The sequence below is a fragment of the Mastacembelus armatus genome, chromosome 1, assembly GCF_900324485.2.
Source record: "Mastacembelus armatus chromosome 1, fMasArm1.2, whole genome shotgun sequence".
Lineage (NCBI taxonomy): Eukaryota > Metazoa > Chordata > Actinopteri > Synbranchiformes > Mastacembelidae > Mastacembelus > Mastacembelus armatus.
This window is the reverse complement of record NC_046633.1, coordinates 2,513,385-2,540,980: the sequence shown is the minus strand read 5'-3', so window position 1 is coordinate 2,540,980 and position 27,596 is coordinate 2,513,385. Positions and strand designations below refer to the sequence as shown.

The window sequence follows — 27,596 nt, the reverse complement described above, 5'->3', positions numbered from 1 at the left end:
CAAATTCAAATCTCTCATTGCAAAATATCCACTTTAGATGTTACCTGGGCTGTAGTTCAGGGTTTTGCCAGTGGAGGGAGACATCTGCCATATTTCTGGGTCTCACTGCACCTGCTCTACCGCTGCTGGACTGAAAATGCTTTAAATTAACTCAAAATGTCTCAAGCATTTATTACTTTGTCAGTGTGAGGATCACTGGAAACATTTAATGTACAATCCACTTTTATGGATGTTAAAAATAACTACATATTATTAATTATATATATAATTAGCTATACTGAAATTCACAAATTTCAGACCATCCGTAATATTTTTTTTTCAGTATTTTTTATTGGTTGAAATCAAATACATCAGAAACTTACATATACAGTCTGTTTCTTAATCATTTGCTTGTGTAACAGAATTCACAGAGAAACATCACAGATTTCTACGTCTACATGGTTGTACAGTATAAAGTATATATATTCATATATACTTTGATCATTTGGTCACGTTTTTGTTGCTGTGTTTTTTAAAGTTTGTATTATTATCCCAAAATAAAAACATCTCCTTACTCTTAAAGTAACATAAAAGATGAGGTGTGTATGACCTCACCACATATTACAACACTCAACAGACCATAGATCTTCTTTCTCAACTTTTGTTTTTATACAGAACTAGCATAATGCCCTAAAATAAAGCATAATCAACACTTTAATATACTGAATTATAGATCTACATATATTTATACAGAGATAGATATACTTTATTCTTTAAGAAAATGGAGCGATGCATGTTTATAAATACTCAGGATTTTTCATGGCTGCTTCATCTGTAGATTTGTTAAAATAAAATGTTCAACTCAATGGATAAATAAATTTCAGTTCTTCAGTGTGGTAAGCTCTCTCCAGGTCTACAAATATGAATATCATTTTAGTGTAATTTGGGATGCTCTAAAATGATGTCAGATGCTTGGTTTAATTCAGGGTCTTCCTTTCAAGGGCAAAAGCAAGACAAAATGGAATTAGCTATTCCTTAGCCTTAAAGACACCAACTGTGATCCTGTGCATCCTGTCAGGTATATGTTGCCCCATGTTCATTGGAGTTTGCTTGGCAGGCAGCACTAAGGCAACAGTTGAGGAAAGAAAACGCCAGTTCTTCAGGGAGCAAGAAAACACACAGTGTCCCATGTGCACACAAATAAAAACTAAAAACAGAGGAGACCTTTCAGCATACACACACAAGCACGCATCCATCTTACAGCTAAGGGGTAATGCCAGGTATGCCACTGCTGCTTGTTTGCCTATGCTGATCCTGTAATGCACCTCTGAGGAGTTTTGTCAGCAGAAAAATGTGTTGTATCTGTCCAAAAATCAATATGCTGTCTAACCTGTGCTCATGTGTGTATTTGAGGGTGTTTCAACTAACACTAATCACAGTTATTTTACTGTGACTGACAGCAGACCTCAGAAGATGAAGGCAATATGGTCACAAGCATTGATCTGACACTGGGTGACCATTTCTGCAAATCACAAAGTACTCAATCCTCCCTAACACCACCAATCAAACCCAGTGTCTCTGCATCCCACACTCCACAGATTTCCTGAACCCATTGCTGTTTGTCTGTAGTAGCTGGAGATCCACACATGATTGACCTCTTGTCCTACCCCTACCTATTACCTATACCTCCCCAAATCTAGAAAGTTGTCCAGGATTTCTGACTTAGAGACAATTTCAGAAGTCCTATAACTCTACCTCTAAATATTTCTCTCTAATCACTATAGGTCAAACTGGATAAAGAGCATCAGCTAAATGCATAAATCATTTCATGAACTACAAATCACTGGGCCAAAAGTTACATTTCTTTGTTAAGGTTTTTGATTGTATTGTTCTTTATATTACTGTTGGGTTATTCATCCATAGTATGACTGTCAACTCTGACAATCTACACTAACTTTTAATACATCACAGCTTGTAATGTATATCCTTTGGTGTTTTGAATGTCATATGCACATTATTTTGTGCACTTATCATTATGTTTGCTTAGGTTTCAAGATAAAGGCTGAGTTGGGTCAGAACAACCCATTGGTACTTGGAAAATTTAACCCAGTATCACATCTGTGCTGTACTGACCCAAACTAGGAACCAGTGAATTTTAGTTTATTGGAACCAATAGAAGCTGCATTAAATGAGAAACTATGGCCAACTTTACCCAGATCCTCCCTGCTATTTATCTACTAATACATCTCAGTATTCCTGGCGCTGGTAGCCTCCAGTGCCATCAAAGGCCCGGTCGTTGTTGGCCTGGCCTCCTCCCCCTCCCGGGCTCTCCAGGTCATCCCCGCTAAAAGACGTGTATGGAGCTCCGGCTGCATCCTGACTGGGGTCCATGTATTCCTGGGAGAAAAGGGCTGAGTCAGCCCCAAGCTTATACCTCTGGAAAGCCAGGAAGGACTGGCCCGCCTTGGTTACGTGATCAGAGAGGAAGGGGACAAGAAGGCAAAAATGTTGCATGGATGGTGAATGGATGTTGAATCAGAGATAGAGTGGTGTTAGAGCAGACGTTTTAGGAAGGAGAGAGAACAAAGAGAGACAAGAAAACATTGATTAGTTGGCTGGAAAGCTTGTGAAGCTTGTTATGTAGTTTGAGTGAGTCATTTAGTCAGTTAGAGCGGGTTAGTTCTACAGGCAGCAGTGCAAAAGGTTATTTATCTATTGTTCAGCTCCCTAATGAGAAAATTCTGCAGTCTACAGTGGGGTAGGCACAGTGCAATTAAACTGAGTCTGTGTGCACTGTCAAAGAGCTGAAGCCCTGCACTGTAAAACACCACAAATCTCAGTGCAGTCAATAACTAGAGATGTTTCAAGACAACAAGGACGAAAGCCAGAGGCACCATAAATACACAGTGCAAGCACAGACACTTAGAGAGAGAGAGACAAAACTACAGACAGAGTTGATTTAAACTCCAATTTCTGGGAAGTTTCATGAGGAGGTTTTATTTACTGTTGTGTCTAAGCTCAAACACATGTCGTAGAAAGATTTATTCATCTTGAACAATTTAGAAGGTTGATCGGTTCTGTAAAAGTTAACAGATCTTCAGAATAAATGTTGTAGTTCTTGTCTGACAGACATTTTAGAGACTGAATCCTGAATAACACATATTGTTGTTAATATGGATACGAAACATTTTAGTATAGTATTCATAAAACTTATTTATGGCTTAATAACATACACTTTCAAGCCATAAAGCCCAATCAATATGTAATAAAACCATCTGACACTTCAGTCACATTGTCTTAAAAGCTGCCTGCCTAACCTGTCAAGTCAATCTCAGAGCTATAAAAAAGAACAGATTCACCAACTAAGTTTAATAAAATGAAGGGAAAGCATTACTGTGCATAGAGTTACATGAACAAGCACAGAAAGCTGGTATAAACAATCTGGGAAATATGTTTATTCACTTTTAGGTAGAGAGTTAGATAAGAAAAACTGGGGCCAAACTCATGTGTGTCTCTGATAAGAATCTCAAGGCAGCAGACAATTAGCATAAGGACTTGGTCTGTTCAAAACAGAAACAGGAAAACCCACTGTAGATGGAGAACACCCAAGTTTCTGTGGGTAAACATGTTAGAAATCAAAAACCAAATATAATATCATTCTATATTTGGCTTGCATGTTTTGTGGATTGGCTTCTTAAAAAACAAGAAAAATAAATCACCAACCCACCTGTATGGCCATTATAACGTGCACTGATCGGGTGATGAGTTCTTTAACTACGGTGGCCATAAACACTAAGCAACATCTTATTGCCAACAGTGATGGGCTACAAATACACGCTCTGGCAGCTGTATTTTTCTGATACCATGTACTCTAAAATAAGTGCAACCATAGTCGAGGTGCAGAGGGTTAAGGCAGTGGGGGTAGAAGTAAGCAGAGTCAGACTAAAGGTTGATGGGGCTGTGGAGGGAACAACTTGGTGTATTCCTCTTCAAAAGACACATTCTTTAACTTCTCCATAGAGAAGAGAGTCTGGGCACCCTGTTGGAACATATTCACACACTAATGAGTTTACATGTACACAAAAACAAATGAACATACATCCACACACTAACAAAAGGAAGATGAGGGAGCAGAAGTTAAGGCATACACCTTTAAATAGCTCACTGGCTATACTGACAAAGGTGCAAAATGTGATTCCATCCACAGCATCATACCAAACTTTACATAACAGCCGTCTTGTGTTACACTGTCAGTCAATCAAGGAGGTGTGGGGGGGGGGGGGGGGGGGGGGGGGGGGGTCTTACCCAGGTGAAGATGGAGAAGAAGGAGAAGGTGATGGCTGCCCGGGCAGCATCTCCTCCCTCTCTTAACGGGTTGTCCTCATGCTTGGTTACCTGCCACTGGTTGGCCAAGAAACAGAAGCCCACAAACCACATGAAGGACCAGAATGCTGGGAAGAGAGAAAAGCAAGAGACAGTGTAAAAATATTGAACTTACTTTAACAACACAGCACCTGAGTGATAACAATCTGTCTTTTGATGTTACAGCAATCTCACTAGGGTTTCACGGTTATGAGGTGTTTAGCCCTGTTGCCTCACAGCAAGACGGTTTCAGGTTAGAGTCCTCGGGGCCTTTTTGTGTGGAGTCTGCGTGGGTTCTCTCCAGGTGATCCGGCTCCCTCCCAGATTCCAAAAACATATATGCTAGGCTAACTGGTGACTCTAAATTAGGGCTGAACGATTTTGGAAAATAATCTAATTGCATTTTTTTTAGCATATATGCAATGGTAGCAAGGCAGGATTTGCACAATACCTGAAGCTGCTCAGCATCTTCATATTTAAGGCCAAAATAGTCCTACGTAACTGATGTACTGTTCCACTTTGACACAAGGTTTCCCTAGTGTCAGGTTCTGTCAGGCCTGAGACTATTGTACAACATTGTACAACAGGTATGGTGTGAATGGGTTAGGGTTAATCAGAATTGTCCAGGTCCAATAAGAACATATGTACCAGCTGTTTCCTTGCTACATGTTTGAACAAAGGTTCTGTGGTAGACAGACAGAGACAGAGAGTTTATGAGTGATGAAAACAGTGAAGGAGAAACGTGTCTTATAGGGGAATGGCCTCATTAGCTTACTCTACACTCGACTATCTTGTCACCATATTTTCAGTGCAGCAGAGGAGGAGAGGAAGCCCCTGTCAGAGACACCAAAGCAAAAATGTCTCAGAGGCTTGTTAGTGCCAGAAGACTACTACTCTTCCTTTTTATCCTTCTCATACCTCCTCTCTTTTTTGTGATAATAATGTAAGTATGTCATTTTCTCATATTTTATTTTTGTAGCTTTTGATCAGCTGGGCAGATCTGTCTAGGAAGAAGAGAACAAACATGTTCTCTTAGATTTATTATCTGGTATAACCTACATGCAAGAAACACCCTGACCCAAATCCTTGCAGTTGTACGGAATTGGTAGAAATGTATAAGATGGAAAAGGGGAATACAGAATGAGAACAACAGCAAAATCTGCTTTAAATAACATGTTGTTAACTTTACAAAATTCACTTTCAACTTGTATAGAGTTGAAGTCATTTATGAGGAACAATTTACATCTATCCATACAGCCATTACCATCGCATCAAATGATGGTAATTATTGCAGTAGTATAAAAAGGATTGCTCACAGTGCAGTGAAGATCGAAAGCCAACTATGGATCATTATGTAGTTTTTTCACTGTTTTAGTCTCTTGTATCTACAGAACTTGCTGCAATGCTTCCCAAAATAAATGGATAAGCTAATACTACTGTAGGTCCCACATGGTAGGTATGTGGGGAAACCTCCCAGCATGCCTGGGGGCAATCAGCCTAGAAACATACAGTGTGTGTAAGTCTTATTTGTGCTTATGATACTTGAAACAAGGTGCTTATCAGATCATATACCATTGTCTGAAGAACTAGATGAGCTGCATCTGACAGTTTATACAATAACTGGCCATATGTGTATAGATAATATTTGAATTCCTCACCAAATGGCTCCTTTCCTTCCTTCAGAGAACTACTTTACTAATATTATTTATGTATGTTTTTCATTGAGAAGTTACCTCCTTAATGAGTGATTTCTACTTGAGAACCCTATCTCACCACAGTAGTACATGTAAAGTCACTACCACTGTACATTTCTGTTTCCCAGTCATAAAAAATTTAGCATGTTTAAAAATGCTTGCTGTGGCCTTTGGGCTTTATCTTGTTCTGCATATAACAAGCCACAACTGATGGATGCAATCAGTATGTACTGTAGTGCACAATAAACAGTAAAGTCTGATCGAGATATTTATACAGCATCCTATGTGTGAGCAATAACTCTTTCTGTAAGCCATGGCAGTAATGACGTGTGTAATAGCAAGCTAGAGAACTGCTTTGGTGTGACATGTACCATGGAGTTTAGTTATTTTATTAGATTTTAAGTGTTATTGCCTCACAGGCTGTTCAGGACTTTGTGTATTTGTTTTGAAAGGGTTATAGAACTCGAAATTATTTGTCAACGGTACTTTAGTATCAATTTCCCAGTGCACAGTGCCTTTGGTTATCCCCAGGCAATTTGGCTTCATTTCATATGATAAAAATAAAAGAAAAATAAATAAAAAGAAACATTATATTAAACCAAGGAAATCAACCAGTTTGTTGATAGGTTTACCTGACACCCCAATATCAGCTAACACAGCCTTCTTGCGGTCTTTGACGCTGCTGATCTGGGGGAAGTAGACGTCCAGAGCTAGGAAAGCCATGCAGCAGAGGAAAGCCATGGAGCCCATAAAAACGCCATAATTACAGGCATTCTGGTTATGGTTGAATATGCAGTATTCCTCCATTTCCTTGGGGCGGTTGATGTACCCTTCATTGGCAATGCAGCCAAAGATCACAATGGAGAAAAGCTGCAGAGGAGAAGAAAAGTAGGTATTGGAGTGTGAGAGAATGACCTCATGATGGTACTTTCAGGACCTTTAGATAAAACACAATAAACAGAATACCATTTAAAGACATTTGGTAGGTCTGTCTTTCATAATTTTCACAGTCCAAGGCAACACATACATATTGCTTGTCACAAGACCTTCTGAATGTCTGCAATTTTTAAGCCAATTTACCAGTGGCACACATCAGGATACACCACCACATTATTTCCCAGCATCAATGCTCCAGGAAAGCTGTACTTTTAACACAAGAGCTCTTCAAATCAGCGCAAACAGGCTTTTGTGCTTTAACTAGTTCTGTCTGTTCAGGACATTTGATGTGTACTACGGTACTGGACATGTAAATATATATGTATAATTCTACACAATATGACCTTAGTGTGTTTCACCATAAATAAGCAGGTGTTTCATTGCATCTGACAAAATATTTGCATCTTTGTGGACAGAAACTATTCGTTATGGAATATCTATTTATCCACAAACTTTTATTAATCTGCAGATTATTTTTCTCGGTCAGTTAATTCTCTATAGAATCTCAGAGATCGGGGGGGGGGGGGCATGGTGGTAAGTCAAGATGCAGTGCAGATTTACAACATGCTGAAGTGGTAGTGATCTTTACGGTGGTGGTCTGTCCAAGGTGGGAGAGAGAAAACATCTGCGACAAATGGAGTCACATGGAGTCAGTGAAAGAAGGGGTTTACTATGATAGCATCTGATTGCTCACTCCCAGAAACTCTTCTGCATTCCTCACCTTTCATCCTCTCACTTCTGTCCTTTTTTTTCTTCTCCTATCCTGTCTACCTTTGCCTTGAGGATATACAAAGGGCTACAAAATGGAATCAGTAAAAGGAGCAGGTTACTAAGACACCATCTAATCCCTCTTCTCTCCTCACTGAGACACTCTTTTCAAGGCCATAAATATGGGACCACACACACACACTTACACCCACAGTGTTAGGAGTCTGACCTGCAGTGCAGTGTAGTCTACTCTGGTTGATAACGGCATCAGAGAACTCCATTCAACTCACAAACCCTTGGACCAAACCTCCAGGGAGCTAGATCTGTCTGGATAACGCAGGCTAAGTCTGTTAGTGTTTTTCTGCAGTGTGTGCATGGACTTTTTGGTGGTGAGTGATTCTGAATGTGTGTGTGTGTGTGTGTGTGTGTGTGATTGAGACAGAAAGCTAGATGTAAACTCTGGGTTGGTGTATAGTTTACCCAGCTGTTGTGTCTTTGTTTGTGTGATAAATGACAGTAATATAAAGGGAGAACACACAATGGACTGTACTTCCACAGCCCTGACCATGAAACCCAACAACCAGGCCAGCAGGAGACAGGGATGTCAGTCAAGATGAAGATTACTGCACTGTTTTTCTCTTCTGTCCTTCTTTATCTACTTTCAGGCCCTGCACTTGAGACACCAAATTTTCACTGCTGTGATAAAGACTGCTCACCATTCGAGGTACCTGCTGAAACACAATGAAAGTCTGTTAAATCTATTTGACACAAACTTCATTATTTAAAGACTGAAATTACTATATGAGGAAAAAATCCTGAAAATGAAGTCACGCGCTTTGATATTGTCTCGCTCTCTGATGGAATTCCCTGTTGTCCAATGCCATGAAGTTTTTTTTTTTGTCATTTCTGGGCCTCGGTGGATGAAAACTAAGAGATGCCATGCCATCTCTCCATGACAGCCTCCAGTGAGTCCAGCCTCATTCCAGTCACTGAACCATCTTTTTCTACCAGTTTGCACATCTGCCTTGCATCCTGTGTTTTATGCTGCCTGCCCAGCAGTCTGCAGCATAACACAGCACACTTGCTACCATAGTTTGGTAAAACATCTGCAGCAGCTTCCTGTAGACCATTTCCTTTGTTTTAGAGGTGTTCAGTATCAAGCAGTCGCTGAAGGCTTTTATCAGGCCCCTTGATATCACCCTCAAGATGAACTGTCATAATTTTGTCCATTATTTTTATGTTATCAGAAACCGTCAATTTTGCCATCAGTTTTACCTGTACTTGTATTTACATGTGTACTTGCTTGTATTTGTTTATTGCTAATTAACAAATGTCAACATATTGTTAAAATTAGATGCCAAGCACGGTCAACATTTTATCTTCTCGGGATCAAAACCTTTGCTTTGTTATTTCGAGCACGTTAACATATTTATGTTTGCATTTTGCAGCCTCACAGACGTTTGTTTTGTTTTATTAGGCGTCACTTTACTTCAATTTATAGATAAGCTGAGTGACAATTCAGGTTTCTACTGTGTGTCAAAAGGAAACATGAGCTGGCATTTGAGTCTGTGTCTCGCTGGCAAACTGGAACAGTTTGTTAGCAAGCATGCGCAACCTTTCTGATTCCCTCACCCTCCCCGTGTGCCCTTCCAGCTTCTATCTCTCCCCACAGAACGAAGGCTGAGTGGAAAATGACAGTACCAACTCAATCCCCTCTTAATATACCTGCAACCTTTATCATTAAGGAAGATGAAGACAAAGGGGACTGCAGAGGGTATGAACAGAGGAGAGGGTTGGGGGCAGAAGGGGTATGGAGGCGGTGCTATTTTTAGACCGTCTACATCATCGCTCCATCCCTCCCCCATCATCTTCACCCATCTCCCCTTGTTACTGGCCCAGCCTCTGCCCACAAGCATTCTTAGGAAAAATGAGCACGCTCCAACACACACACTAACACACACTCAACCTTACACAGCCCCCAGGCAAACACAATTTTACCACTTCATATTCCTGGCTTACTTTAAGATGCTGGTTAGACAACAGAAAGTCACACACACATGCGCAAACACACACAGTCAGTTACATGCTGATGGAAGGATGTCAGAACGCTCTGTCTGCTCAGAATAGTCATGTAACACACATATGGCAAAGATACAAGCAGTATACTGAGAAGAAAGGTGAAGAACAAAGACCCAGAACTAGATACACGATGCCCATGATTTCATGAATGATTTCATTGTTTTGGAGTTGCAGTTTAAAAATGTACAATATTTATTTCAGAGAGAAAACGTGTTGCAGTTACATAGTTCTATAGTTTTTGGTCTACAGATATAGAGACTGCAGAAAATTGAGATGTGTGTCTCTCATTGGTTCTGATCAGTCCAGAGGTGTTGGTTAGTCTCTGTAACAAGGACAGCAGGGCCTGCAGGGCCAATAGTTTTTAGTTGGGTGACACAGTTTGCTTTTTTGGATGCTCCCCTGAGAAAATCCCCTGGGAAACACACACACACTCTAGGGACTGGCTGCAGTATGTGCCTTTAATTTCCACTCTTCATTTTCTTACTTCCTGTGGTAACACAAACACCAAAACACAACAAATTTCACTTCTTGAAATAAGGCTTGGTTCTGGCATGACCTTGTTTGTTGGGTTTGAAACACACAGTATCTTCAGGGTCATGATTATATTGGGTGTCACATGGCAGATTGAATTACTGAGCTTTTTTGCCTGCTTATAGCAGAACTCCAGCCAGGTTTGTGATGTGTTTACTTCACATGCACATCAGCTGCATAACATAAGATGTAACAGCCTTTTTCCTACTATTTTGTATCTCACCAATATACATGTATGCACTTAAAATACATCAGAATTTGCAAAAAATTAAATGTGGCGGATTCTCAAAGTCACTGCACCTAAACATTCTTCACTTGCTGCCTAGGAGCCATGAAATGTGAAGCATGTGATATGGTTTCACATGTTACTCAAAAATGTGTGTGTGTTTGTGTGTGTGTGAAGGGAGGTAACCCCCCTGATCCATACATAGATCACAAGGCTTCTAAGTTATGAAAGCAGGCTCTGTGAAGACCACCACGCAGGTTTACAATCATCTGACTATCAGATGATCACTTACAAATTTCACGATAAGAATGTCGACTCTGTGTGTGCATACTTCTGAAACTGTGTGCACGCATGCATAAAGGCATGTGCCTCCTCCAGAATGTCCCTTTTTCTCTGATACTTCTTTTATCTACTTTATTTACAATGCACCTGCCTTTTCTGACTCTTAATCTAAATCTGTCGTTTTAATTTTTGGGTGAATGCTACATGCAACACACACAAACTGCAAACAGCCATCTCAGCCATTAGATCAGCCTAAATCATATCAGTCCAGTCTGGCCAATCATGAATGATTTAAAGCTGCTGTCGTGCTCACTGAAAGGCCTTTTGGATCCATTATAAAGACCAGACAATTGAGCTGGGCTTTATGTCACCCTGGTATTCACACAGTGCACCTCACACAGATTCCTGTATTAGATGCAGCTAAACACACATAGAGGAACACTGCAGACCACTGCAGGCCACTGTGACTGCAGTTTTCTCAACATGTGTTGAGACAAACAATAAATGAAATATATAGAAAATCCACAGAAAAAGCGCTGAAAATGTTAATAATTGACGCATAAACTGATTATGAAGCAAATTGACATATTCAATCACACTGTGAGTCAAAACTTCAAATATATTAAAAAAAAACATCTTAAATTTATTTTAGCAAGGGATTTAGTCTCAGATTTGCAGTCTGCTTTCAAGACTTCAATTGTCTTTAATAAATACTTGATTCTTTTTGCTTTGAAGTTTTCAGTTTTAAGATAGAAAAATTATAAATAAGCAAAATGATTATTTCAGGCATGTGAACTGTTAGCTCGCACATGCAATGTCCAGAAAAGCGAGTCTAGTCTTAAAGCTGAGCAAATATTCGGTTAAAGTGAAGTGCAACACAGCAGCTGTGTCATGGAAAGTTGTGCTGTGTTGTCTGACATTTGTCAGTTGACATCCTAGCTCATGGTGACCCATCATACACACGGAAGTAGTCAGGGTAGGAGGATGCGGTAACCCTTAGGGTGAGAATAACAAAAAATTGTTAGGTTGGAAACGTATGTATTTGACACAACGTTTCTTGACACTACTTTTTTATAATGTCAAACTATAGTACTACACCTAAAACGACAAAATGGAATAACTGTATCTCAAGAAATAAAATCAGAATTCCACAAACTCTTGATCCACCACATCCTTGTGCTGTAACTTTTTCTACATGTGTATTTTAAATTATTGTTGCACTCATAACTCACCATAGTAAGTAATTACCACTTCTCCCCTGGGTGACATTAATCACTGATGGCAAATCTGTAGATGAATTTGTCATTTTCACAAAATGTCAGTCAGCAAAACTTACTTGTTGAAGGAGAATGACACAGAAAAGTGATGTTCACTCTAAGCCAGCAGTGAGTTCAGTGCACTGCAGAATAATACCAGATCACTACTGAAGGATATCAGACACTGTGATTATATCCTCCTGAGACCCCTATTATGTCCTCTACAGTCTCCATTTTGTCTCAGCATAAAATCAAAGTTCCCCTCATCCCACCCAAACACGAGATATCACTGGAAAGGTCAGAATATCCTCTATTGAGCACACCAGGACTTAGTAGGGTAGCTCAAATGAGTTAAAGGAAATAGACCAAAAACAAATGTCCACAATAGAGGACATACATGAATAGGCTGGATATGTATGTGGGCTTATTGCTGGCCTGAACTGGAGATACCTGATTGCTGCTGTCACCATGGCAGCAGCCGCTCATGTAAGGAGACAGGAAGTGAGAGAGAGAAGACCTTGTCAAGGTACATTTCAAGGAGAGCCACTGCAACAGCAAAGGTACATATTGAGACAGACAGACATACTGTAGGCACAAGTCCAGGCACATATCTACACTACCTGTTCACACATGTATGTGCTCAATATGATGCTTTTCTCTTTCTTTGCTTTATTATCTCTTTTACATTTGAATTTGGGTGACAGTGTGATCATAATATGAATCCAGAAAACAAGATTATACCTCTATAAGGAAACAGATGGTCCCTCAATCTTATAAAGCCAGGCATAACAAAATCAAATGAGAGTAGATCTGCAATATGGACCGGTGCTCATTCAGTTTCTTCTGCATGTGTTTTCAACTGGTAAGACAAATTTTCCAATGTTTGCTTTTTCCACAAATCCCATGTTGAGACTAAAGCTAACAATGAATTTCATGTCCTCACAATAATGACTGTGAACCCAGAACCTGTTTTATCTTGTATCTGTCTTGTGTATGTGCTGTAAACCTCCTTCATTGTCTGAAAACTAATAAAAACACATCAGTGTGCCACACCATGCCTTTTCCTCACAAAATGTGCAGTTTGTTTTTCTTCAAGAAGGAGCTGCAAAGGCAAAGAACAGCCATAACTTTTTTTACAATGTTTGAACTAAGATAAGAGTCAACTACACATGTGCATGATCTCCACTAGCTTCTCACACTGTTATGTTTTAGTTCTTTGATGTACTTCACTAGATTGTCATGCTGCTATACATAACAATAACCAAAAAAGAACATTATCAGCCTGATTCTTTGAAGAGCAAAGGATAAGGCATATATTATTCTTAGGCCATATGAATAAGACTGTTTTGTTTCCCCCATGGTAATTTAATGTAATTATTTAATTTCATTTAATTCATTTTTTGGTGCCAACATGATTAGACCATGATTTGACCCAACTACAACCTACTACTACTCTGCAACTTTGAGCTAAAGGGCTTCTGTAACCAAGCACACTTTGCATCGTGGGATACAAATGAATTTACAGTTTAACAGCAGCTACCTAGAGAAAGAGTCAATATCTGATCTGGAATACCAAATGTGTAAAGTATGTTGCCTTCTAGATATTCACTCATGTCACTTTTATTAATTAATGTATATGTTTTGCTTCATTTTTTCCTAACTAAGGCCAAAAAGCAACACATTTAACATAAACAATCAACAGATTTGTAAACTGGCAAGACCAGTGGCTTTGCCCGTTTTGGCCTGTTTATTACAAATCACAAATTATTTGGATGGCAGCTGACCATTTTACACATTATTCAGCTGTGTTTTCCATTCTTCTAGTCACTATTCATTTCAATATTGTATTGAAATATCCTAGCAGACTCTTGCTTGAGTTGTGTGATCCATTACTGAGCCCACACTGATGAACACATACATTTAAACCAATGGCCAAACCAATAAAATATTAATCGTTATATCTTGTCAGGGTTTGATAAAACAAATTACAAGAAATACTGAAATCTGTCGCTATTGCAGTATGTTGAACAATGAGTGACCAGCTTAGAGAGTTGCCGACACTGACCAGCCAAATGCCAAACTGTATTAACAACCCTTTCTGACAACCACTTTAATGTTACACGTCATTCATTTCTCAATGTTTAATGTAAAAATACAGAAAGGCTTTGGTTCACGAAGTAGTTTGTAGATACATACATAAAGATACTGTGCAATAACTCTTCACAAACATGACCACTGCAAGCAAATAAAGTCATTTACACAAAGCAAACACACAACTTGCATCTTAAAATAGCTTTCAAATTGTGCCTGAATTCCAACATGTAGGCACCAACAAACTGAGCGTTTGTGTGTATGTGTATTCCAGTTTTACGTAGAGATGACAGAATGTGGTGCACTGCAGTGTTTGTGTTGCTAATATCAAATAGTTACTCACCAATTACAGCATCTCCTGACTGCTGAAATGTTAATCATCATCACAGCCAAATTTAAAATGTTAACCCACATTACTTATGTAAGAGGAAGAAAAAATAGCATAACAGTGGAGGTTTTAATTAACCTGTAAATTGTAGTTTGTCTGAAATGCCGCATACTCTATGTTCCAAATAGAATTAAAAGTCAAGAAGAAAGAGAAGCCTTTAATGAATTGCAAACTGCAGAGAAATCTGATTATCACTACGTAATTGTAGAGTTGACATTCAGAGACTAGAGTTGTATTTGCTGAGAAAGTAAGTGAATGCTTCGTCTTTACTCTATCAAAGAAAATTACACAAAAATTTCACTTTGCCTTTCACGTTAGTTCAGACTTTATTGGTGAACTTTGATCTGCAAATTTACCCGGTTCACAAACAGAGATGCTGCTTTGGGCATGTTCATTTCTGAATGTAAAGATGCTTCTTTAGCAGATTCATGCACAAAGCTGAACTAAATAACTCCATAGATGTTTCAAGTTACCAGGCAATAACCTTAATCCTTTGAAGCCAGCAGAACTTACACTATGCTTAAAGCAATAAAGCTAAAATCCCAACTTCAAAAGCAATGCTCTTAAATACAGATCAAAAGTAATACCACGTCAAGGTCAGGTTTAGTTTTTTCCAATAAATTATTCCTTTGTTTCAATTAGAACATTATCATAAACAAGGCGCTCTCCCTCCATTTATCACTATGGTCACAGTGCTTCTCTCCATCATCTGTGTATTATTACAACCATGACTGAGGCTGATTCTCACACAAACACACACGCACGCACAGACACACACACATTATCACGCTTACGGAAATCTGAAGTCATGGGAGACAAAAAGGGAGAAGATAGGACAGAGAGAGCTCCCAGCCACCATTCAATAAACCAGTTTCTCTCTTTTTCCAAGTAGGACCAGTCAGATCAATCCATTCCCACCTGTTCCCCCCTTCTAGCACACACACACTTCTGACACCCCACCACGAAATGCTTAAAATGCTGAAGGTTTCATTCCCCATAGTCCACAGCAGACTGAGTATTAGCACCATCATGGAAAACATCACAACTCAGGCTGTGGCTGTTTCTATTGAGACAAGCTGTTGCTCTGGAGACGCCTATGGGGCAGGGCATTTGACGAGGGCCCATAACGTGGGCCATACCTGTTATGTGCAGGTTTGGATTTTCATCAGCATATTTCTCTAAGTTTGATGTAATGCAAATATTACCAGATGTATGTATATAAACAAACCCTAGTGCTCAAACACTGCAGATTAATCAGTGGAAAACTGTTGCCTTTACTAGACATGTACAGTAACTCTCAAAATAAAACCAAAGGAAGATATCTACTTTCAGCAGGGTTGAAAAGGCTCTGAACAATATATAAAGACATGGGCATCTTCTTTATATCTTATAAATATGAAATAATCCTGTTTAACTTTCTGCTGTGACGTGAGAGGGCTATGAAGGATAGCCTTAATATTTTTAACTTCTAGACATATTGAGACATTCATTCAGAAAGAATTGTGACCGCAATCTGACACAACTCCACTGCACATTAAGTTAAGTTTCTGTTTTGGAGCCACTTTGGGGACTTTTGTTGGGATCTGTCTACTGTGCTTCCTAAAAGTAGTTGTTTTCATTTTGGCTCATCGTATTTGAGGAATGGAGGCTTGGCAGTTAGTATGAAATTATTTTGTATGAAAATCTTTGGCCTTGTCTCACTATTCTCATTAGAACAATTTTGTGGATAATTAGCTGGAGACAGTAAATTATTAGGGCCCCAGTGGTTAGCACCCTAGGTGGTCACAACAGTATTGAGTATATCTGGGCCCTTCAATAAATAAACAAGAAAGAGGCCATTCGAAGCCCAGTTTTACATACTGTAAGTAGTGAGGTCATTTAGGACTGGCCTATACAGCAAACATTTTTATTTTCTGTCTCCTGTTGTAATGGAGCGGTCACTTACCCAAGACACTATGCGGAGAATGGTCTGAGGCTGCTGGAAGAAGGTGACAGGGTCGAAGGCTCCTCCGGCTTTCCCAGCTCCGTATGCCTGCATCCCCTCCATGGTCCTCCTCCTCTCTGCACAGCCTCCTCTCTGGTCCTCCTCTACTCCCCGCTGCTGGTTCAAAGAAACAGGGTGTGTGGAGACGAAAAACCACCGAGTCTGCTCCAGACACTACTACCACCAACGTTACCACTGCCGCAAGGATGGATGCTCGTCTCCCCCTTGACGCACAGCCTCCCACGTTCTCTCCCGTTTTTATTTTCAACCTAACCTTTAAATTCCCACTCGGGCAGAGGAAGCTGTGTGCCGGTGTTTTGATGATGCTCTCGCCCTCCCAGCGCAAGAGTCGGTGGGGTACACAGGAACGCGCCTCCGCTATCACGCCTCGGACGGAGCGCGCTCTTTTACATGAAACACACATCGAGCACGCACACGTCTTTTCAACGGGGGCGCGCGTGTGCTCACAAGATTGCCACAAGGAGTCACGCGCTGTTCGGTTTTTCCGAAGGGGTTTTTTCCCCCAAACAGGACAAGGAGACGAGGGAAACTAGCAAGAACATGACTTGATAATCAATGAAGCGGACGAATCTTAAGTTAGAGCCCAACCCTGACGAACAACGCTGCTTTAAAGTGGGATAATATCAAGTTTGTTTGAACATTGTAGTAAAAACGTTAGTCGATCTAAAATATGTGCTGCACAGCCATGGATGTTAAAGTAAGATATTCTGCCTTCTAGTGGCCTTACTGGGTTTTGCTATGTCAAGTGCTTCTTACCCTAAGCTGTGTCATCAGTCAAACGCATATATTTATTTTAGAAGTAAGGTTAGAGTTTCAGGTTCTTACCAAAAGTGACGTTAGTTATGCACAGTTTTAAAATAGACTTGCCTGTCAAGCATGAAAATGGGGAAAATACCCCAAATACTTGGCTCATTTTACGTCTTCACCACCAGCCAATGGCAGCACAGCCAGGAGCTGTACGTGCTCGCTGGACCAATGACACACCTCTGTGGGTGGTTGCTAAGATACGCGTTGTGTCTATGTTGCCAAGGCACAGGAAGAAGAATATTTAGATGCGGACCGCTAAAAGCTAAGCAGCAATAATGAAACAGTAGAGTTTATTTGCAGTGTTTGGAAGTTATCTGTTGTAATGGTGAAGTTGAGGGCGAGATGTCTCCTTCTTGGTAAGATTTTGTAAGTTTTGTTCACCGTTCGACAATGTAAGGTTAACCCTTTCAAATGCTAAAGCTAACATAGCTACCAAAACACGATAGTCAGCTCATTGGAGGCTAGAGATTGCTAAATAAAGGGCCATCTGTCGATACTTCGCGTACAAAAATGTGTTTATTTATGTATTTTCCCCCCCAGATTTATTGTGCAAACCATTACAATTCGCCGTACAATTCCTGCTTCCTTCTGGCACCAAACAAACGCCGCTAAATCTGACTTCAAGTAAACTTTTTTGGATAATTTGGCAATATTAACTCAACTTGACAAAACAAGAAAAAAAGACAGTAGCTAGTTAAATCCTCACCTGTAGAAGAAGATGAGAAGTTTTGAATTACAAAGTAAACACACTTTTGGTAATTATTCCTGTTTGTTTTTTTATCACCCTTTCTTTGTACCTTGGTACCTTGTTTGTGTAGGAGATGCTGCAGTGGGGAAAAGCGCCCTTTCCCATATGTTACACAGTGATGGTACTCTCTTGCAAAAGAACTACAGCATGGTGAGAGCATTAACACACTCAGTAAGAGTTGTTTGTTTGATCCTTGGTGTAGTATTGTTATGAGGACTTACAGCAAGGCATGAAATTCCAATTTATTAAGTGGAGAAGCTAGAGCCGCTCTATAAAGCTCCTCATGTACTATATTCACATCACACTATCATAGCAGAGGAATTGATTTGAGTAAAAAAGCTGCTTGAATGATTTAGGAGCTGCGGCCCTGTGGCAGAGACTACACAGCAATTTATACTTTTTATTCCTAAGTGTAAGGTGAGATTTTGAATTTGGTTTTAAGGAGCAGTTTATGAAGTTTTACTCTGACTCATTGCCAGCTCAGCACAGACAGCAGTATTTTGGGAATATCCTGATCAGTGTGCTATGAAGTATTTCAATACATGTGCTGCTTTAATCAATACACTTTTACGCTTAAAGAGCAATTTTGCATAATTAACCATATCTAATCACATATTTGAAATTTACGAGTGAAGAATTGGGCAAAGATGTAACATCTAGCCTTATTTAATTTAATTTGAGGCCAATTTACTTCACCTTTTTATATTTTTACTAATATAATTATATATAATAATGGGCACACATAACTGGAGGGAAGGTGCACATGTATGGTTAAAATCAAGAATGCTCAGCAGATGTTACGCCAAAAAAGCACTTTTACACCTTAATGTTTTTGGAACTTTGGGATATTGTATCTACTGAAACAGTAGGTTTTTCTTAATGCATCATTGGTAGGATTATTATTACAAACATGTTTTTTTTTCTTCTTTTAATTAGCTATGTTAGCAGCTCCATTATGGAGTTAGTTAGCTGTTAGTTAACTGTGTCAATTACAGTGTGAGTAACAAGCAAAGTTTCCAGGTCCTCCTTTAAGAACCACACCAATAAAAGTATGTGTACTCATGTATACATTTATTATATACTTTATGGAGGTTATATAGAGGGAGTTCTTGCAAGCTTCTCAAGGACCTGCAGAGGTCTCTACTACAGGAATCACCGAAGTGCAAAACAGCATAATGTACCAATTAATGCTGATGCAGGGAAGGCTAATCTGCATTATTTATGCTAATCTGCACGAGGGAGGGAACTGAGTCATTAACCTGACTCTGTGATTTATGGGCCGTGGCTGCTCAGTGATTCCCTCAATATTTCAAGGGCTATTAACTACATATATGCACTGCACATACAAGTGAATGTATTTGCCATGAATTCACTTATCAGAATCAATACATGCACTTGAGCAGCTTGCCTCCATTCATTTACTGAGTTAACTTTTATGCTTTGCAGCTGGTTATAGTACAGAACAGGTTGGTGAGTAAACTATTGGACTCAAGCCACATGTGTATGTGTGTGTGTTCAGCCCTTGCTGCGTCAGCAGTATTGGGGGTTCTCAGGTGACAGGAATGTCGATAATTAATACAGCAGGATTCTGGAAAGCCACCAGAACAGGTACTTAACAAAGCGCTGTACAACAACAGTGCTGAGTTTCTCTTCACTACCTAAGCCTATCCCCTCTTATTTATGATGTTATGTGTCTGTTCATGTTTCACTAGTAGAGTACTGACAAAGTAGAAAGGCAGCGAAATGGTGCGGCATTTAATTTTTAACTTGCATAAATGTGCACTTGCTGCACTTCTGGTGAGCCTTTACACATCTCTACTGCATAATAGTTAAATATACAAAGGAATGAAAGACATTCACTGTGAAATTGCGTGACAAATGTAAATGTTTATACAGTGTAAGAAAAAGCAAAATGACAAAGAGATGCCACATTGAAAGTGAGTGGAGTGAAATGCAGGTTGATGTGTACGTGTAGATCGAGACACCACTTTATTAACTGGATACACTCAAAGAAATGCTTTTGGGAACATGCTGGTCACAGTCTCTCGGCGCTGTTGCTATGCAACTGTTAAAACATCTGTTTAAGCCCAGCTGCTTTCTTCCTGTTAGATGAAGTATCCCTAACTCCTTGTGTAAATGCTTCATAGGAGAAGAATTCTTGCTTTGGAAATTTTGAAGCCGTTCAATATAAATACTTGATCCAAGAAGTAATGTGTATATTGTGTGTTTCTTATCTGGATCACTTTCTTTAACAGCAGTCACAGTAAATAAGACAAGACAAGACTGTGTAATTGCTGCCTTGGAAACTTTTTTAGAGTTTAGGACATATTTTAACAACTGTCCATAAATTTGTTAAGGTATTTATTTTCCTGAAAGATTAAGTAATTATGGATTGTCTTTTAACCTTTGTGTCCAGTGGCGGTGTCAAAGTACATTTTCCCACTTTTTTTAGTGATGTCTGTAAAATTTGCTGTGAATATTGGCCAAAATCCCTGCATATGCACAAAATATCAAATGACAAACAAAATGTGATTGGACAGGTTGCCATGCAATTTACTGAGCTCATTAATGTTTCCAAGAGGATAAAACTTTTTGATTTTAGCCACTCCATGAGCTCTCATCATCATTTGGTGCCATCCTTAGGTTAAAATGTTTAGATACCTGAGTTTCTAGTGCACTGATTATCATTAAATTTACTGAACAAATTCATGTTCCCAAAGAAATAAACCCTTATTTATCTGATCCTGTGGCCTTTTGTTGTTTCTGTTGCCTCACACTCATGCCTGCAAATACATTTCTAGTAGCTTTTCTAAGCAGTATTGAATCTTTCACTGCAGATGGAACTAGGGAACGGTCTGTTCCTCCCAATATGACTAACATGAGAAAGAAAGTGACATCGTGAAGAGTTATTCCTTGTGTAGACGCCTATGTCAACCCTTGTTCTTCAGCTTTTGATTTTGAAGGATAGTAGAGGCTGTCGGCCATTCTGCTCACGTCCTCCTTTTAAAATGTCAGACGGCCGATTAGCAATATTCCAGGCTTATTTGTTACTAATAGGGCCTCATTGACATTCCAGTGGGAGGCTTCCTATGCATCACACCAGCTCATTAGACTGCTCGAAAGTGGCGCTGTCGCATCCATCGTCTGTGTTGGTCTGTGTGTGTGTGTGTGTGTGTGTGTATACCATTGGATCCTTGTTATGAACTTTTTCTGTGTTAGATTAAAGTTGGTCTGAGGTGTGTGTGCATATTTGTATTTTACAGAGGCGGTGAGTGTGGTAAGAATGCGTGTGTTTTCTGAATATTTGTCTCCAGCATTTGATGCGCTCAGTTAAGTATGAGCTCAGGAGATCAGATCAATTTAGAGTTTGGTGCTGATGTGAAGAAACCTTGTCTTGCTTCTTCAAGGTCACCACTTATACAAGTGGATACTATATATGGTAGTGAAATGAAGCCTGCAACCATCCACTTCACTTTTTTTCAAATCTTGAAGCTTCTAAAAAAGCATGCGTCTGATAAGAGCAGGCTTATCATATTCTCCCCAATTTCTCCTCCCTGCATCCAATGTCAACAATTGTATCAACCTCCTCTGTTTGCCCTTTATCTAAAAACCTCAACTATTTAAACTGTTCTGCAATCTCTACAGTGTATTTTTATATCACGACCATTTGACCGAACCTCAAAGAGCCAGAGGGGCAGACAGCTTCCACCTGCACCACCTGCACTATACACATAAAAAGGGAATACAGCAAATCCAGTCAATCAAACTGTTATGTTTGCTCCCAACTAGGCCTGGACATCAGCATCAACAGGTGATGTCAATGTTCTGTTTAAAACTTGTATCTGCTGCCCCCAAGTGATCAAAAAGTGAATTATTGCAGCTTTAAATATATTAAAAATTAAATTACAATTTCATTATTGGAACTAAAACCTTAGAATTTCAATCTATACTACCTCAGCACCATACCTCCAAACAATGTGTAGGGTAACACTGATAAATCCAGTTTTATCACATAATCTGCTACTTGTGCCCTATGTGCTCCCTTGTTGTCAACTCTCATATGAATTAATCAGCTACTCAGCTACTTACTTGTCAAAACTATGTAGTGTTTTTCCTTAGGCACTTTGACCAAAGCTAAAACCATCAATCTGTCTGTATTTTACCAGTCAAAGTTACAGAAGGTATCGTGACCTGCCAAAATGACCAGCCAACCACAACCAAATTACCAGCCTGTGGTTCATGTCAGCCGTGTTTAAATGCAAACCTCCACTGTTAGATTTAACCATAAAGACTGACAAGATGTCTTAATTGTTACCACTGATGGGCCCAAAGGGGGATTGTTTCATTCTTAGACTTAAACAGGACTGCTCGCCCCATCCCTCAAGACATTATTCTTTATTGAGACATTAAGAATAATAAGATTCAATCTAATGGAGACACACAAGAGAGAGTTTGGTCAGGATTTGTACATCAGGCCACTGGAGCTGCTCCTAAGCTAAACCAAGCTGCTAATAAGTGACGCTTACGTTCTGACATTAACAATACATCACACCAGGCAGTTTGTTGTGCTGCTGTGTATAGTGGCAAACAAATTTGTTTGTTGCAAAGAACTCTCCTCTTCTCTTCTCTCTTCTCTCTTCTCTCTTCATCATAAAACCACAGTTGAAAGCACATTGAAGCTGTTAAATCTGATTTGACAGGTACAGCCTTAATGTGATTTAACCAACTGCATCTTGGGAATAGAGTTAAAGAAAGCAAAACTTCACATGCAAGAAATGCAGCTAAAAATACAGGATATAGAATATTTACCACAATGAAAAGTCATGAATGAAAACAACAAATGGACAGAATTATTGTTTACGAGTTAGAAAGGACATGGTCGAGATGCTTTATGAAGTTCTGTTAGCTTCACATTACATAATGTCTTAATTAATGTAATCACCTTAGCTGTATTTGTTTGGCAGACAACTGGGGTGGAGCTGCTGATGAAATGTGTCAACATCCCAGAGACCAATGACAGTGTGGTGAGTCCAGCCATTGTCTCCTCTTCATCCTGTCTCCATCACACTACTTATAACTTTACCAGCTGCTATGTGGGTGGGTGGTGAGAACTGGAATCCATCACTCAGGCTGGAAGAAGTTGTACCAGACATTTAATATTGTTAGTTTCTTATCTAAATTCACTAAGCAGCGGGGCACCATTGTAAAAAGAACATTTATGCCTTTACCAAAGAAAATAGGAATTTTAAAACCATGTAATTTGTCTAAATCCCAACGCATAACACCTCACCCCTTCTTTTTTCTCCCTTTCCCCTTCAGGAGCTCTACATCATAGACTCTGCAGGGAAGGAGACATTAGTGGAATCCTGTGAGAAAATGGTGAGAGTTTTTCTTCATTTGCATGAAACTAGTTAAATCCTCCATCCAGGGCTCCACATCCTCACATACAGTACAAACAAAGGGGAGCTACTGAAGTATTATTTATTTTGTCACAACAGAAGTGTTTTGCTATTGACAGTCTGAATGTGCCTGCATATATGCATTTCACTATGTGCCACAGTATTTGAGGTTCTTTGTCCGTTCCTTTGTCTTGTATGTGCTCATCTTTGTCTTAAATGTCTCACGTTGATGTTGCTTTTAGTTTTCTCTGTGCTTATTCATGATCTGATGTTCTGTTTGTTAGTTGTTACTTTGCAACATCTGTCCAGGGACTACATATGAAAGTATAAGTAAGCGAGCCATTTCTCTAATTGTCTGACCTCATCTTCTCACTCCCTACACATGAAACATATCACCACCCTCATCACCACCCATCAACATCCCTTTCATAGTGGGGCGAGCCGTCCTTGCTGTGTCTGGTGTTTGACCTGACCAGTGAGCAGTCTTTTGCCAACTGCAGCCGCTGGATGGAGAGAGTCCATGCCCACTGCCGGGGTCTTCCTGTTCCAGGTAATGCTTCCTAAAGTTTAAAGAATATGTGTAGTCCTGGCAGACAGCCAGATGTAATGAAGTTTGTGATGATGTAAAGTTATGCATTTGTGTGTGTTTCAGGGGTTCTTGTAGGTAACAAGTTAGACCTGTCCACTAGAAGAGAGGTACAGACATCTGTGGCCCAGGAATGGGCCCAGAGCCAGGGCTTGGAGTACTACGAGACATCGGCTGTGAGTGTTGTTTACTATAGACATGGTGGGAGGACCGGCTTTAAATGGCAAAACCAAAAAAATACTACAGTTTGTGTGTGACAGTGACATTTCACAGCATTAATTGTTGTGTGTTTGTGTTTGTCTCCTGCAGAAAGACATGGAGAATTGTGATGCACCACTCCTCAGTTTAGCCCGAGCCTTCCACTCTCTGTACCAAGAACGTAGAGAGACGATTCAGAACCTGAGTCCAGGCTAGACCACCTTTTCATACGAGGTTTAACTAATCAGATAGTGGGCACAAGATTTCCATTCATGGAATTTAAGAAGTTCTATGGATAATACATTTAAGGATGTGAGGTGACTGAGAGAACCCTGTTTTGTTTTGTACCACCCAGGATGCAGTTTCCACCATAATTTAATATGCCAACAAATAAACTTTTTCTATGACAATCAGCTGTTAACCATGTTTTTTCTTATCTTCTTGTTCCCTCCTTGTGCACAGATAGTAGAGTTTACTTCCACAGTGATGGTCAGGTTATTACCAAATAACATAATAAGACTCCAGCTCAGTGTGGAGGAAATAGCAGCCTGTACCTTCTCTCCTCAGCATAGATGACAGTCCATGATTTTAGGTTGAAGTTTCCCTATTGCCTCATCCTCACACCTTTTATCTCAAGGTCACTTTGATCTTGGCCTCATATTTCTCTTTTCTGCCTTTACTTCTCATCTCTCTCTTAGTGTCTTGTTCTGTCCTTTTCATTGTATCACTTTTTCTTTTTCTCAACCTCTATCAGTTTATCTGGGGTTTGTTACTTTTTTGAAACTCATCCTTCCTGCTTCCTGCATGTGATCTTTCTGCCTGCCTCTGTGTCTGTTGTATTAACTTCCCAGTTGCAGTCATCTCACAACATTTCATGTCCCCAGTGCAGCGTTAACAACCAGTAATCACCGTTCTAATTAGCAGTCTCCCATTCAAACCAGGTCAAAGTCGTGTCCTTGTTCCCTCCCTGTCTCTCAGACCAGCTGCCACCATTCAAATGAGCACACGCTGGTTCAGGCCAGACACTTTTTATTGCATTATGTGCCACAATGAAAGTGACTGCAGTGTGTAATAATAATGAGACAGTCTTTATCCTGTTTGTGAAATGTGGAACCTAGCCACAGTCACTGAAGTTGGTTTTTGAGCATTGTTTCAGTTGTCTGTTATCTGTATCTGTAGCCATTGTTTGACATTTGTTCAGTAATTTGTGATTTATTTAAAATCACAGTCTTACACACAAAATAGAAAAAAACAGATGACAAAAACATCTTGTGAAACCTTTTACTTTTTACTTAAAATCAAAACTATTTGTAATGAGGTCAAATAGAGAATCTATTTTAAACCTTAGCATTTAAGATCTCTCATTGTTTCTGTTATTGTTTGTGCATCTGTAATGTGTATCTGTGCGGGAGTGAGTTTGTTGGTGTTTCTGCTGTTTGTTTGTTTTTTTTTTATTTTAGACACAAAATCCAAATAATAGTTATATGCTATATTGTCTCTCACATATTTGTTTTATATTTCACATGTGCAGTAAATGTGTGTAATGTGCATAGCATTGGCAATTGTAGCACTTTCACAGAGCTGTGTCATTATTTTATACACAAACGCACAAAAAGATGTAGCACAAGCTCGCTGCATCCTGCAAAAACACTTTGAACAGTATCCAAGAGTCTGTTTGTTCATTTTAAATGAAGCATTATGTCTCGGGAATATCACTTAATAACACTGCAGGCTGAAGTGTGGGCTGTTGTTTATTGCTTTGGGAGAGACATCTTCATTTCTCAGATATTGAAACAGTGGTCAGAGATCATAGAAATGTCAAGCCGAGCCTGTTTTGGTGACTCTCTAGTAGGCCTTGTCGATATGCAGTCAGTTACTCTCAATAATTAGTATTCAAAACATGCACTCCCTTGGCACAGATCTGTCGCACAGCAGGAACAACTGCTATTCACCTTGTAGCCACAAGAGAGGGCAAAGTGGTCACTGCCACACCCCTTCAGGTCTGGGAGAGGTAGACAGAAGCTGCCAGAGGGCAACTGTATGATGTTTCTGACAGTGGGTTGACTGGGACCTGGACTGGGAGTGTGTGTCAGAGTGAAATGATTACCGATTCAAACCATAAGTCCTCCTTTCTCCTCGGCTTTTAAAAATTCATATTAGAAATAGTTTTGTGCTACTTCAGATTAGAATGATGCAACTTGAATTGTCATCAATGCAGGAAATTTCTGTTCAGCAGGCCATAAATAATAATTGAACCTGTTCATGCATTACATATTAATGCTTACATGTGCAATTAGGTGAGTGTTTTTATTTAAACCATACTATAAGTGTTACATTTTACCATGTATTGCCCCAGTGAGCACATTACTGCTACTATTTTCAATGTCAATATGGATGTACTCAATTTAAAAGTGCAATAGGCATGGTTTATAGACGCTTTATACAATACACTGGTGACTTTCAGCTATGTCTTGCTCCTTTTTTAACAAATAAATTAATATTGTGCCTGTTAGATTACTTACAAGTGTCATGCACTCATATGTATGTGCTGTTTTACATCATATAAAAACGCAAAAGCCGTATTTGCTTAAAAAACTGAAAACTGCAATTGACCCTGGTGCACCTGTATGTGCAACTCAACACAAGTTCTAAGTCTGCTTTGGCACATTGGGGCTTTATTGTGTGCTATATTTCGCTGCAGTGCTCATCACCCAAACACTAACACAGAGTTTTATATTCAAGACGCAGCCTGTGCACAGGGTGTGTCTTGAATACAAAACTCATATCTTACACCTCAAATTTTACACCTACACTGGCTGTTTTTCTGTTTCTCACACACTTTTTCTGTGGATCAGTTTTCTGTCTCTCTGGTGACTTTTTGTTATAGTGTTTGTTTCCAATCTTTAAAACTTCTAATTTTGAAATTATGAGTTTCTGTGTTCCTTTTTCGCATGTCTTTGCAGTTTATATTAGCGATAAGACCGAATGACATCAAGCATGATGACTAATATCCCATATAAAATTATGTCATTGTACCATAATTGTAAATTATGTTTACTCACATTAATGTATTAACCTGATTGGACTTCATGTAAATTGACCTCAACACTGTGTGTGTGTGTGTGTGTGTGTGTGTGTGTGTGTGTGTGTGTGTGTGTGTGTGTGTGTGTGTGTAAGCCTGGCTTGTTCCATAGCCCCTAACTCTTCATGACCTAAAAAGCTTACTAATTGCAGGTGAGGGAGGGCAGCAGCTGTTCCCCTAGATCTGTTACCCTCCAGTCTGAAGTGCAGGTTGACAAAAATCAGCTACATTGCCTCAAA

At 39.5% G+C, this 27,596-nt stretch overlaps 2 protein-coding genes across 6 annotated transcripts; one reads left to right on the top strand and one right to left on the bottom strand.

Annotated features, from left to right (window-relative positions):
* Positions 1-405: 405 nt before the first annotated feature.
* Positions 406-17,384, bottom strand: syngr1b (synaptogyrin 1b). 3 transcript variants are annotated; one of them, XM_026302833.1, is made up of 5 exons: positions 17,294-17,347; positions 16,478-16,630; positions 6,668-6,905; positions 4,285-4,430; positions 406-2,442 (listed from the first exon to the last, which is right to left on the bottom strand). In XM_026302833.1, the coding sequence occupies exons 1-5, from the start codon at positions 17,306-17,308 to the stop codon at positions 2,227-2,229; spliced, it is 768 nt and encodes a 255-aa protein (XP_026158618.1). In that variant the 5' UTR covers positions 17,309-17,347; the 3' UTR covers positions 406-2,226. The 3 variants fall into 3 exon arrangements, with proteins under 3 accessions (XP_026158618.1, XP_026158619.1, XP_026158620.1); XM_026302834.1 differs by lacking the exon at positions 17,294-17,347 and adding an exon at positions 17,363-17,384 and having other exon boundaries at positions 2,227-2,442; XM_026302835.1 differs by having other exon boundaries at positions 2,333-4,018.
* ift27 (intraflagellar transport 27 homolog (Chlamydomonas)) lies at positions 16,989-26,792 on the top strand. Of its 3 annotated transcripts, none has more exons than XM_026302837.1 (7): positions 16,989-17,234; positions 18,163-18,242; positions 23,057-23,116; positions 23,412-23,471; positions 23,924-24,041; positions 24,144-24,253; positions 24,387-26,792. In XM_026302837.1, exons 2-7 carry the CDS (start codon positions 18,198-18,200, stop codon positions 24,489-24,491), a joined length of 498 nt encoding a protein of 165 aa, XP_026158622.1. In that variant the 5' UTR covers positions 16,989-17,234; positions 18,163-18,197; the 3' UTR covers positions 24,492-26,792. The 3 variants fall into 3 exon arrangements, with proteins under 3 accessions (XP_026158622.1, XP_026158623.1, XP_026158621.1); XM_026302838.2 differs by lacking the exon at positions 16,989-17,234 and adding an exon at positions 17,291-17,710; XM_026302836.2 differs by lacking the exon at positions 16,989-17,234 and adding an exon at positions 17,293-17,700.
* The last annotated feature ends 804 nt before the right edge of the window (positions 26,793-27,596 follow it).

Excerpts from the sequence above, each read along its gene's own strand:
- syngr1b (XM_026302833.1), bottom strand. Across the intron at positions 4,431-6,667 it reads AGCTGATATTGGGGTGTCAG|CATTCTGGTCCTTCATGTGG; the intron begins GTAAACCTATCA and ends CTCTCTTCCCAG. Across the intron at positions 2,443-4,284 it reads TCTTCTCCATCTTCACCTGG|GCGGGCCAGTCCTTCCTGGC; the intron begins GTAAGACCCCCC and ends CACGTAACCAAG.
- ift27 (XM_026302836.2), top strand. The coding sequence starts at position 17,667 with ATGGTGAAGTTGAGGGCGAGATGTCTCCTTCTTG. Across the intron at positions 23,472-23,923 it reads TGGAATCCTGTGAGAAAATG|TGGGGCGAGCCGTCCTTGCT; the intron begins GTGAGAGTTTTT and ends TCCCTTTCATAG. Across the intron at positions 24,254-24,386 it reads AGTACTACGAGACATCGGCT|AAAGACATGGAGAATTGTGA; the intron begins GTGAGTGTTGTT and ends TGTCTCCTGCAG.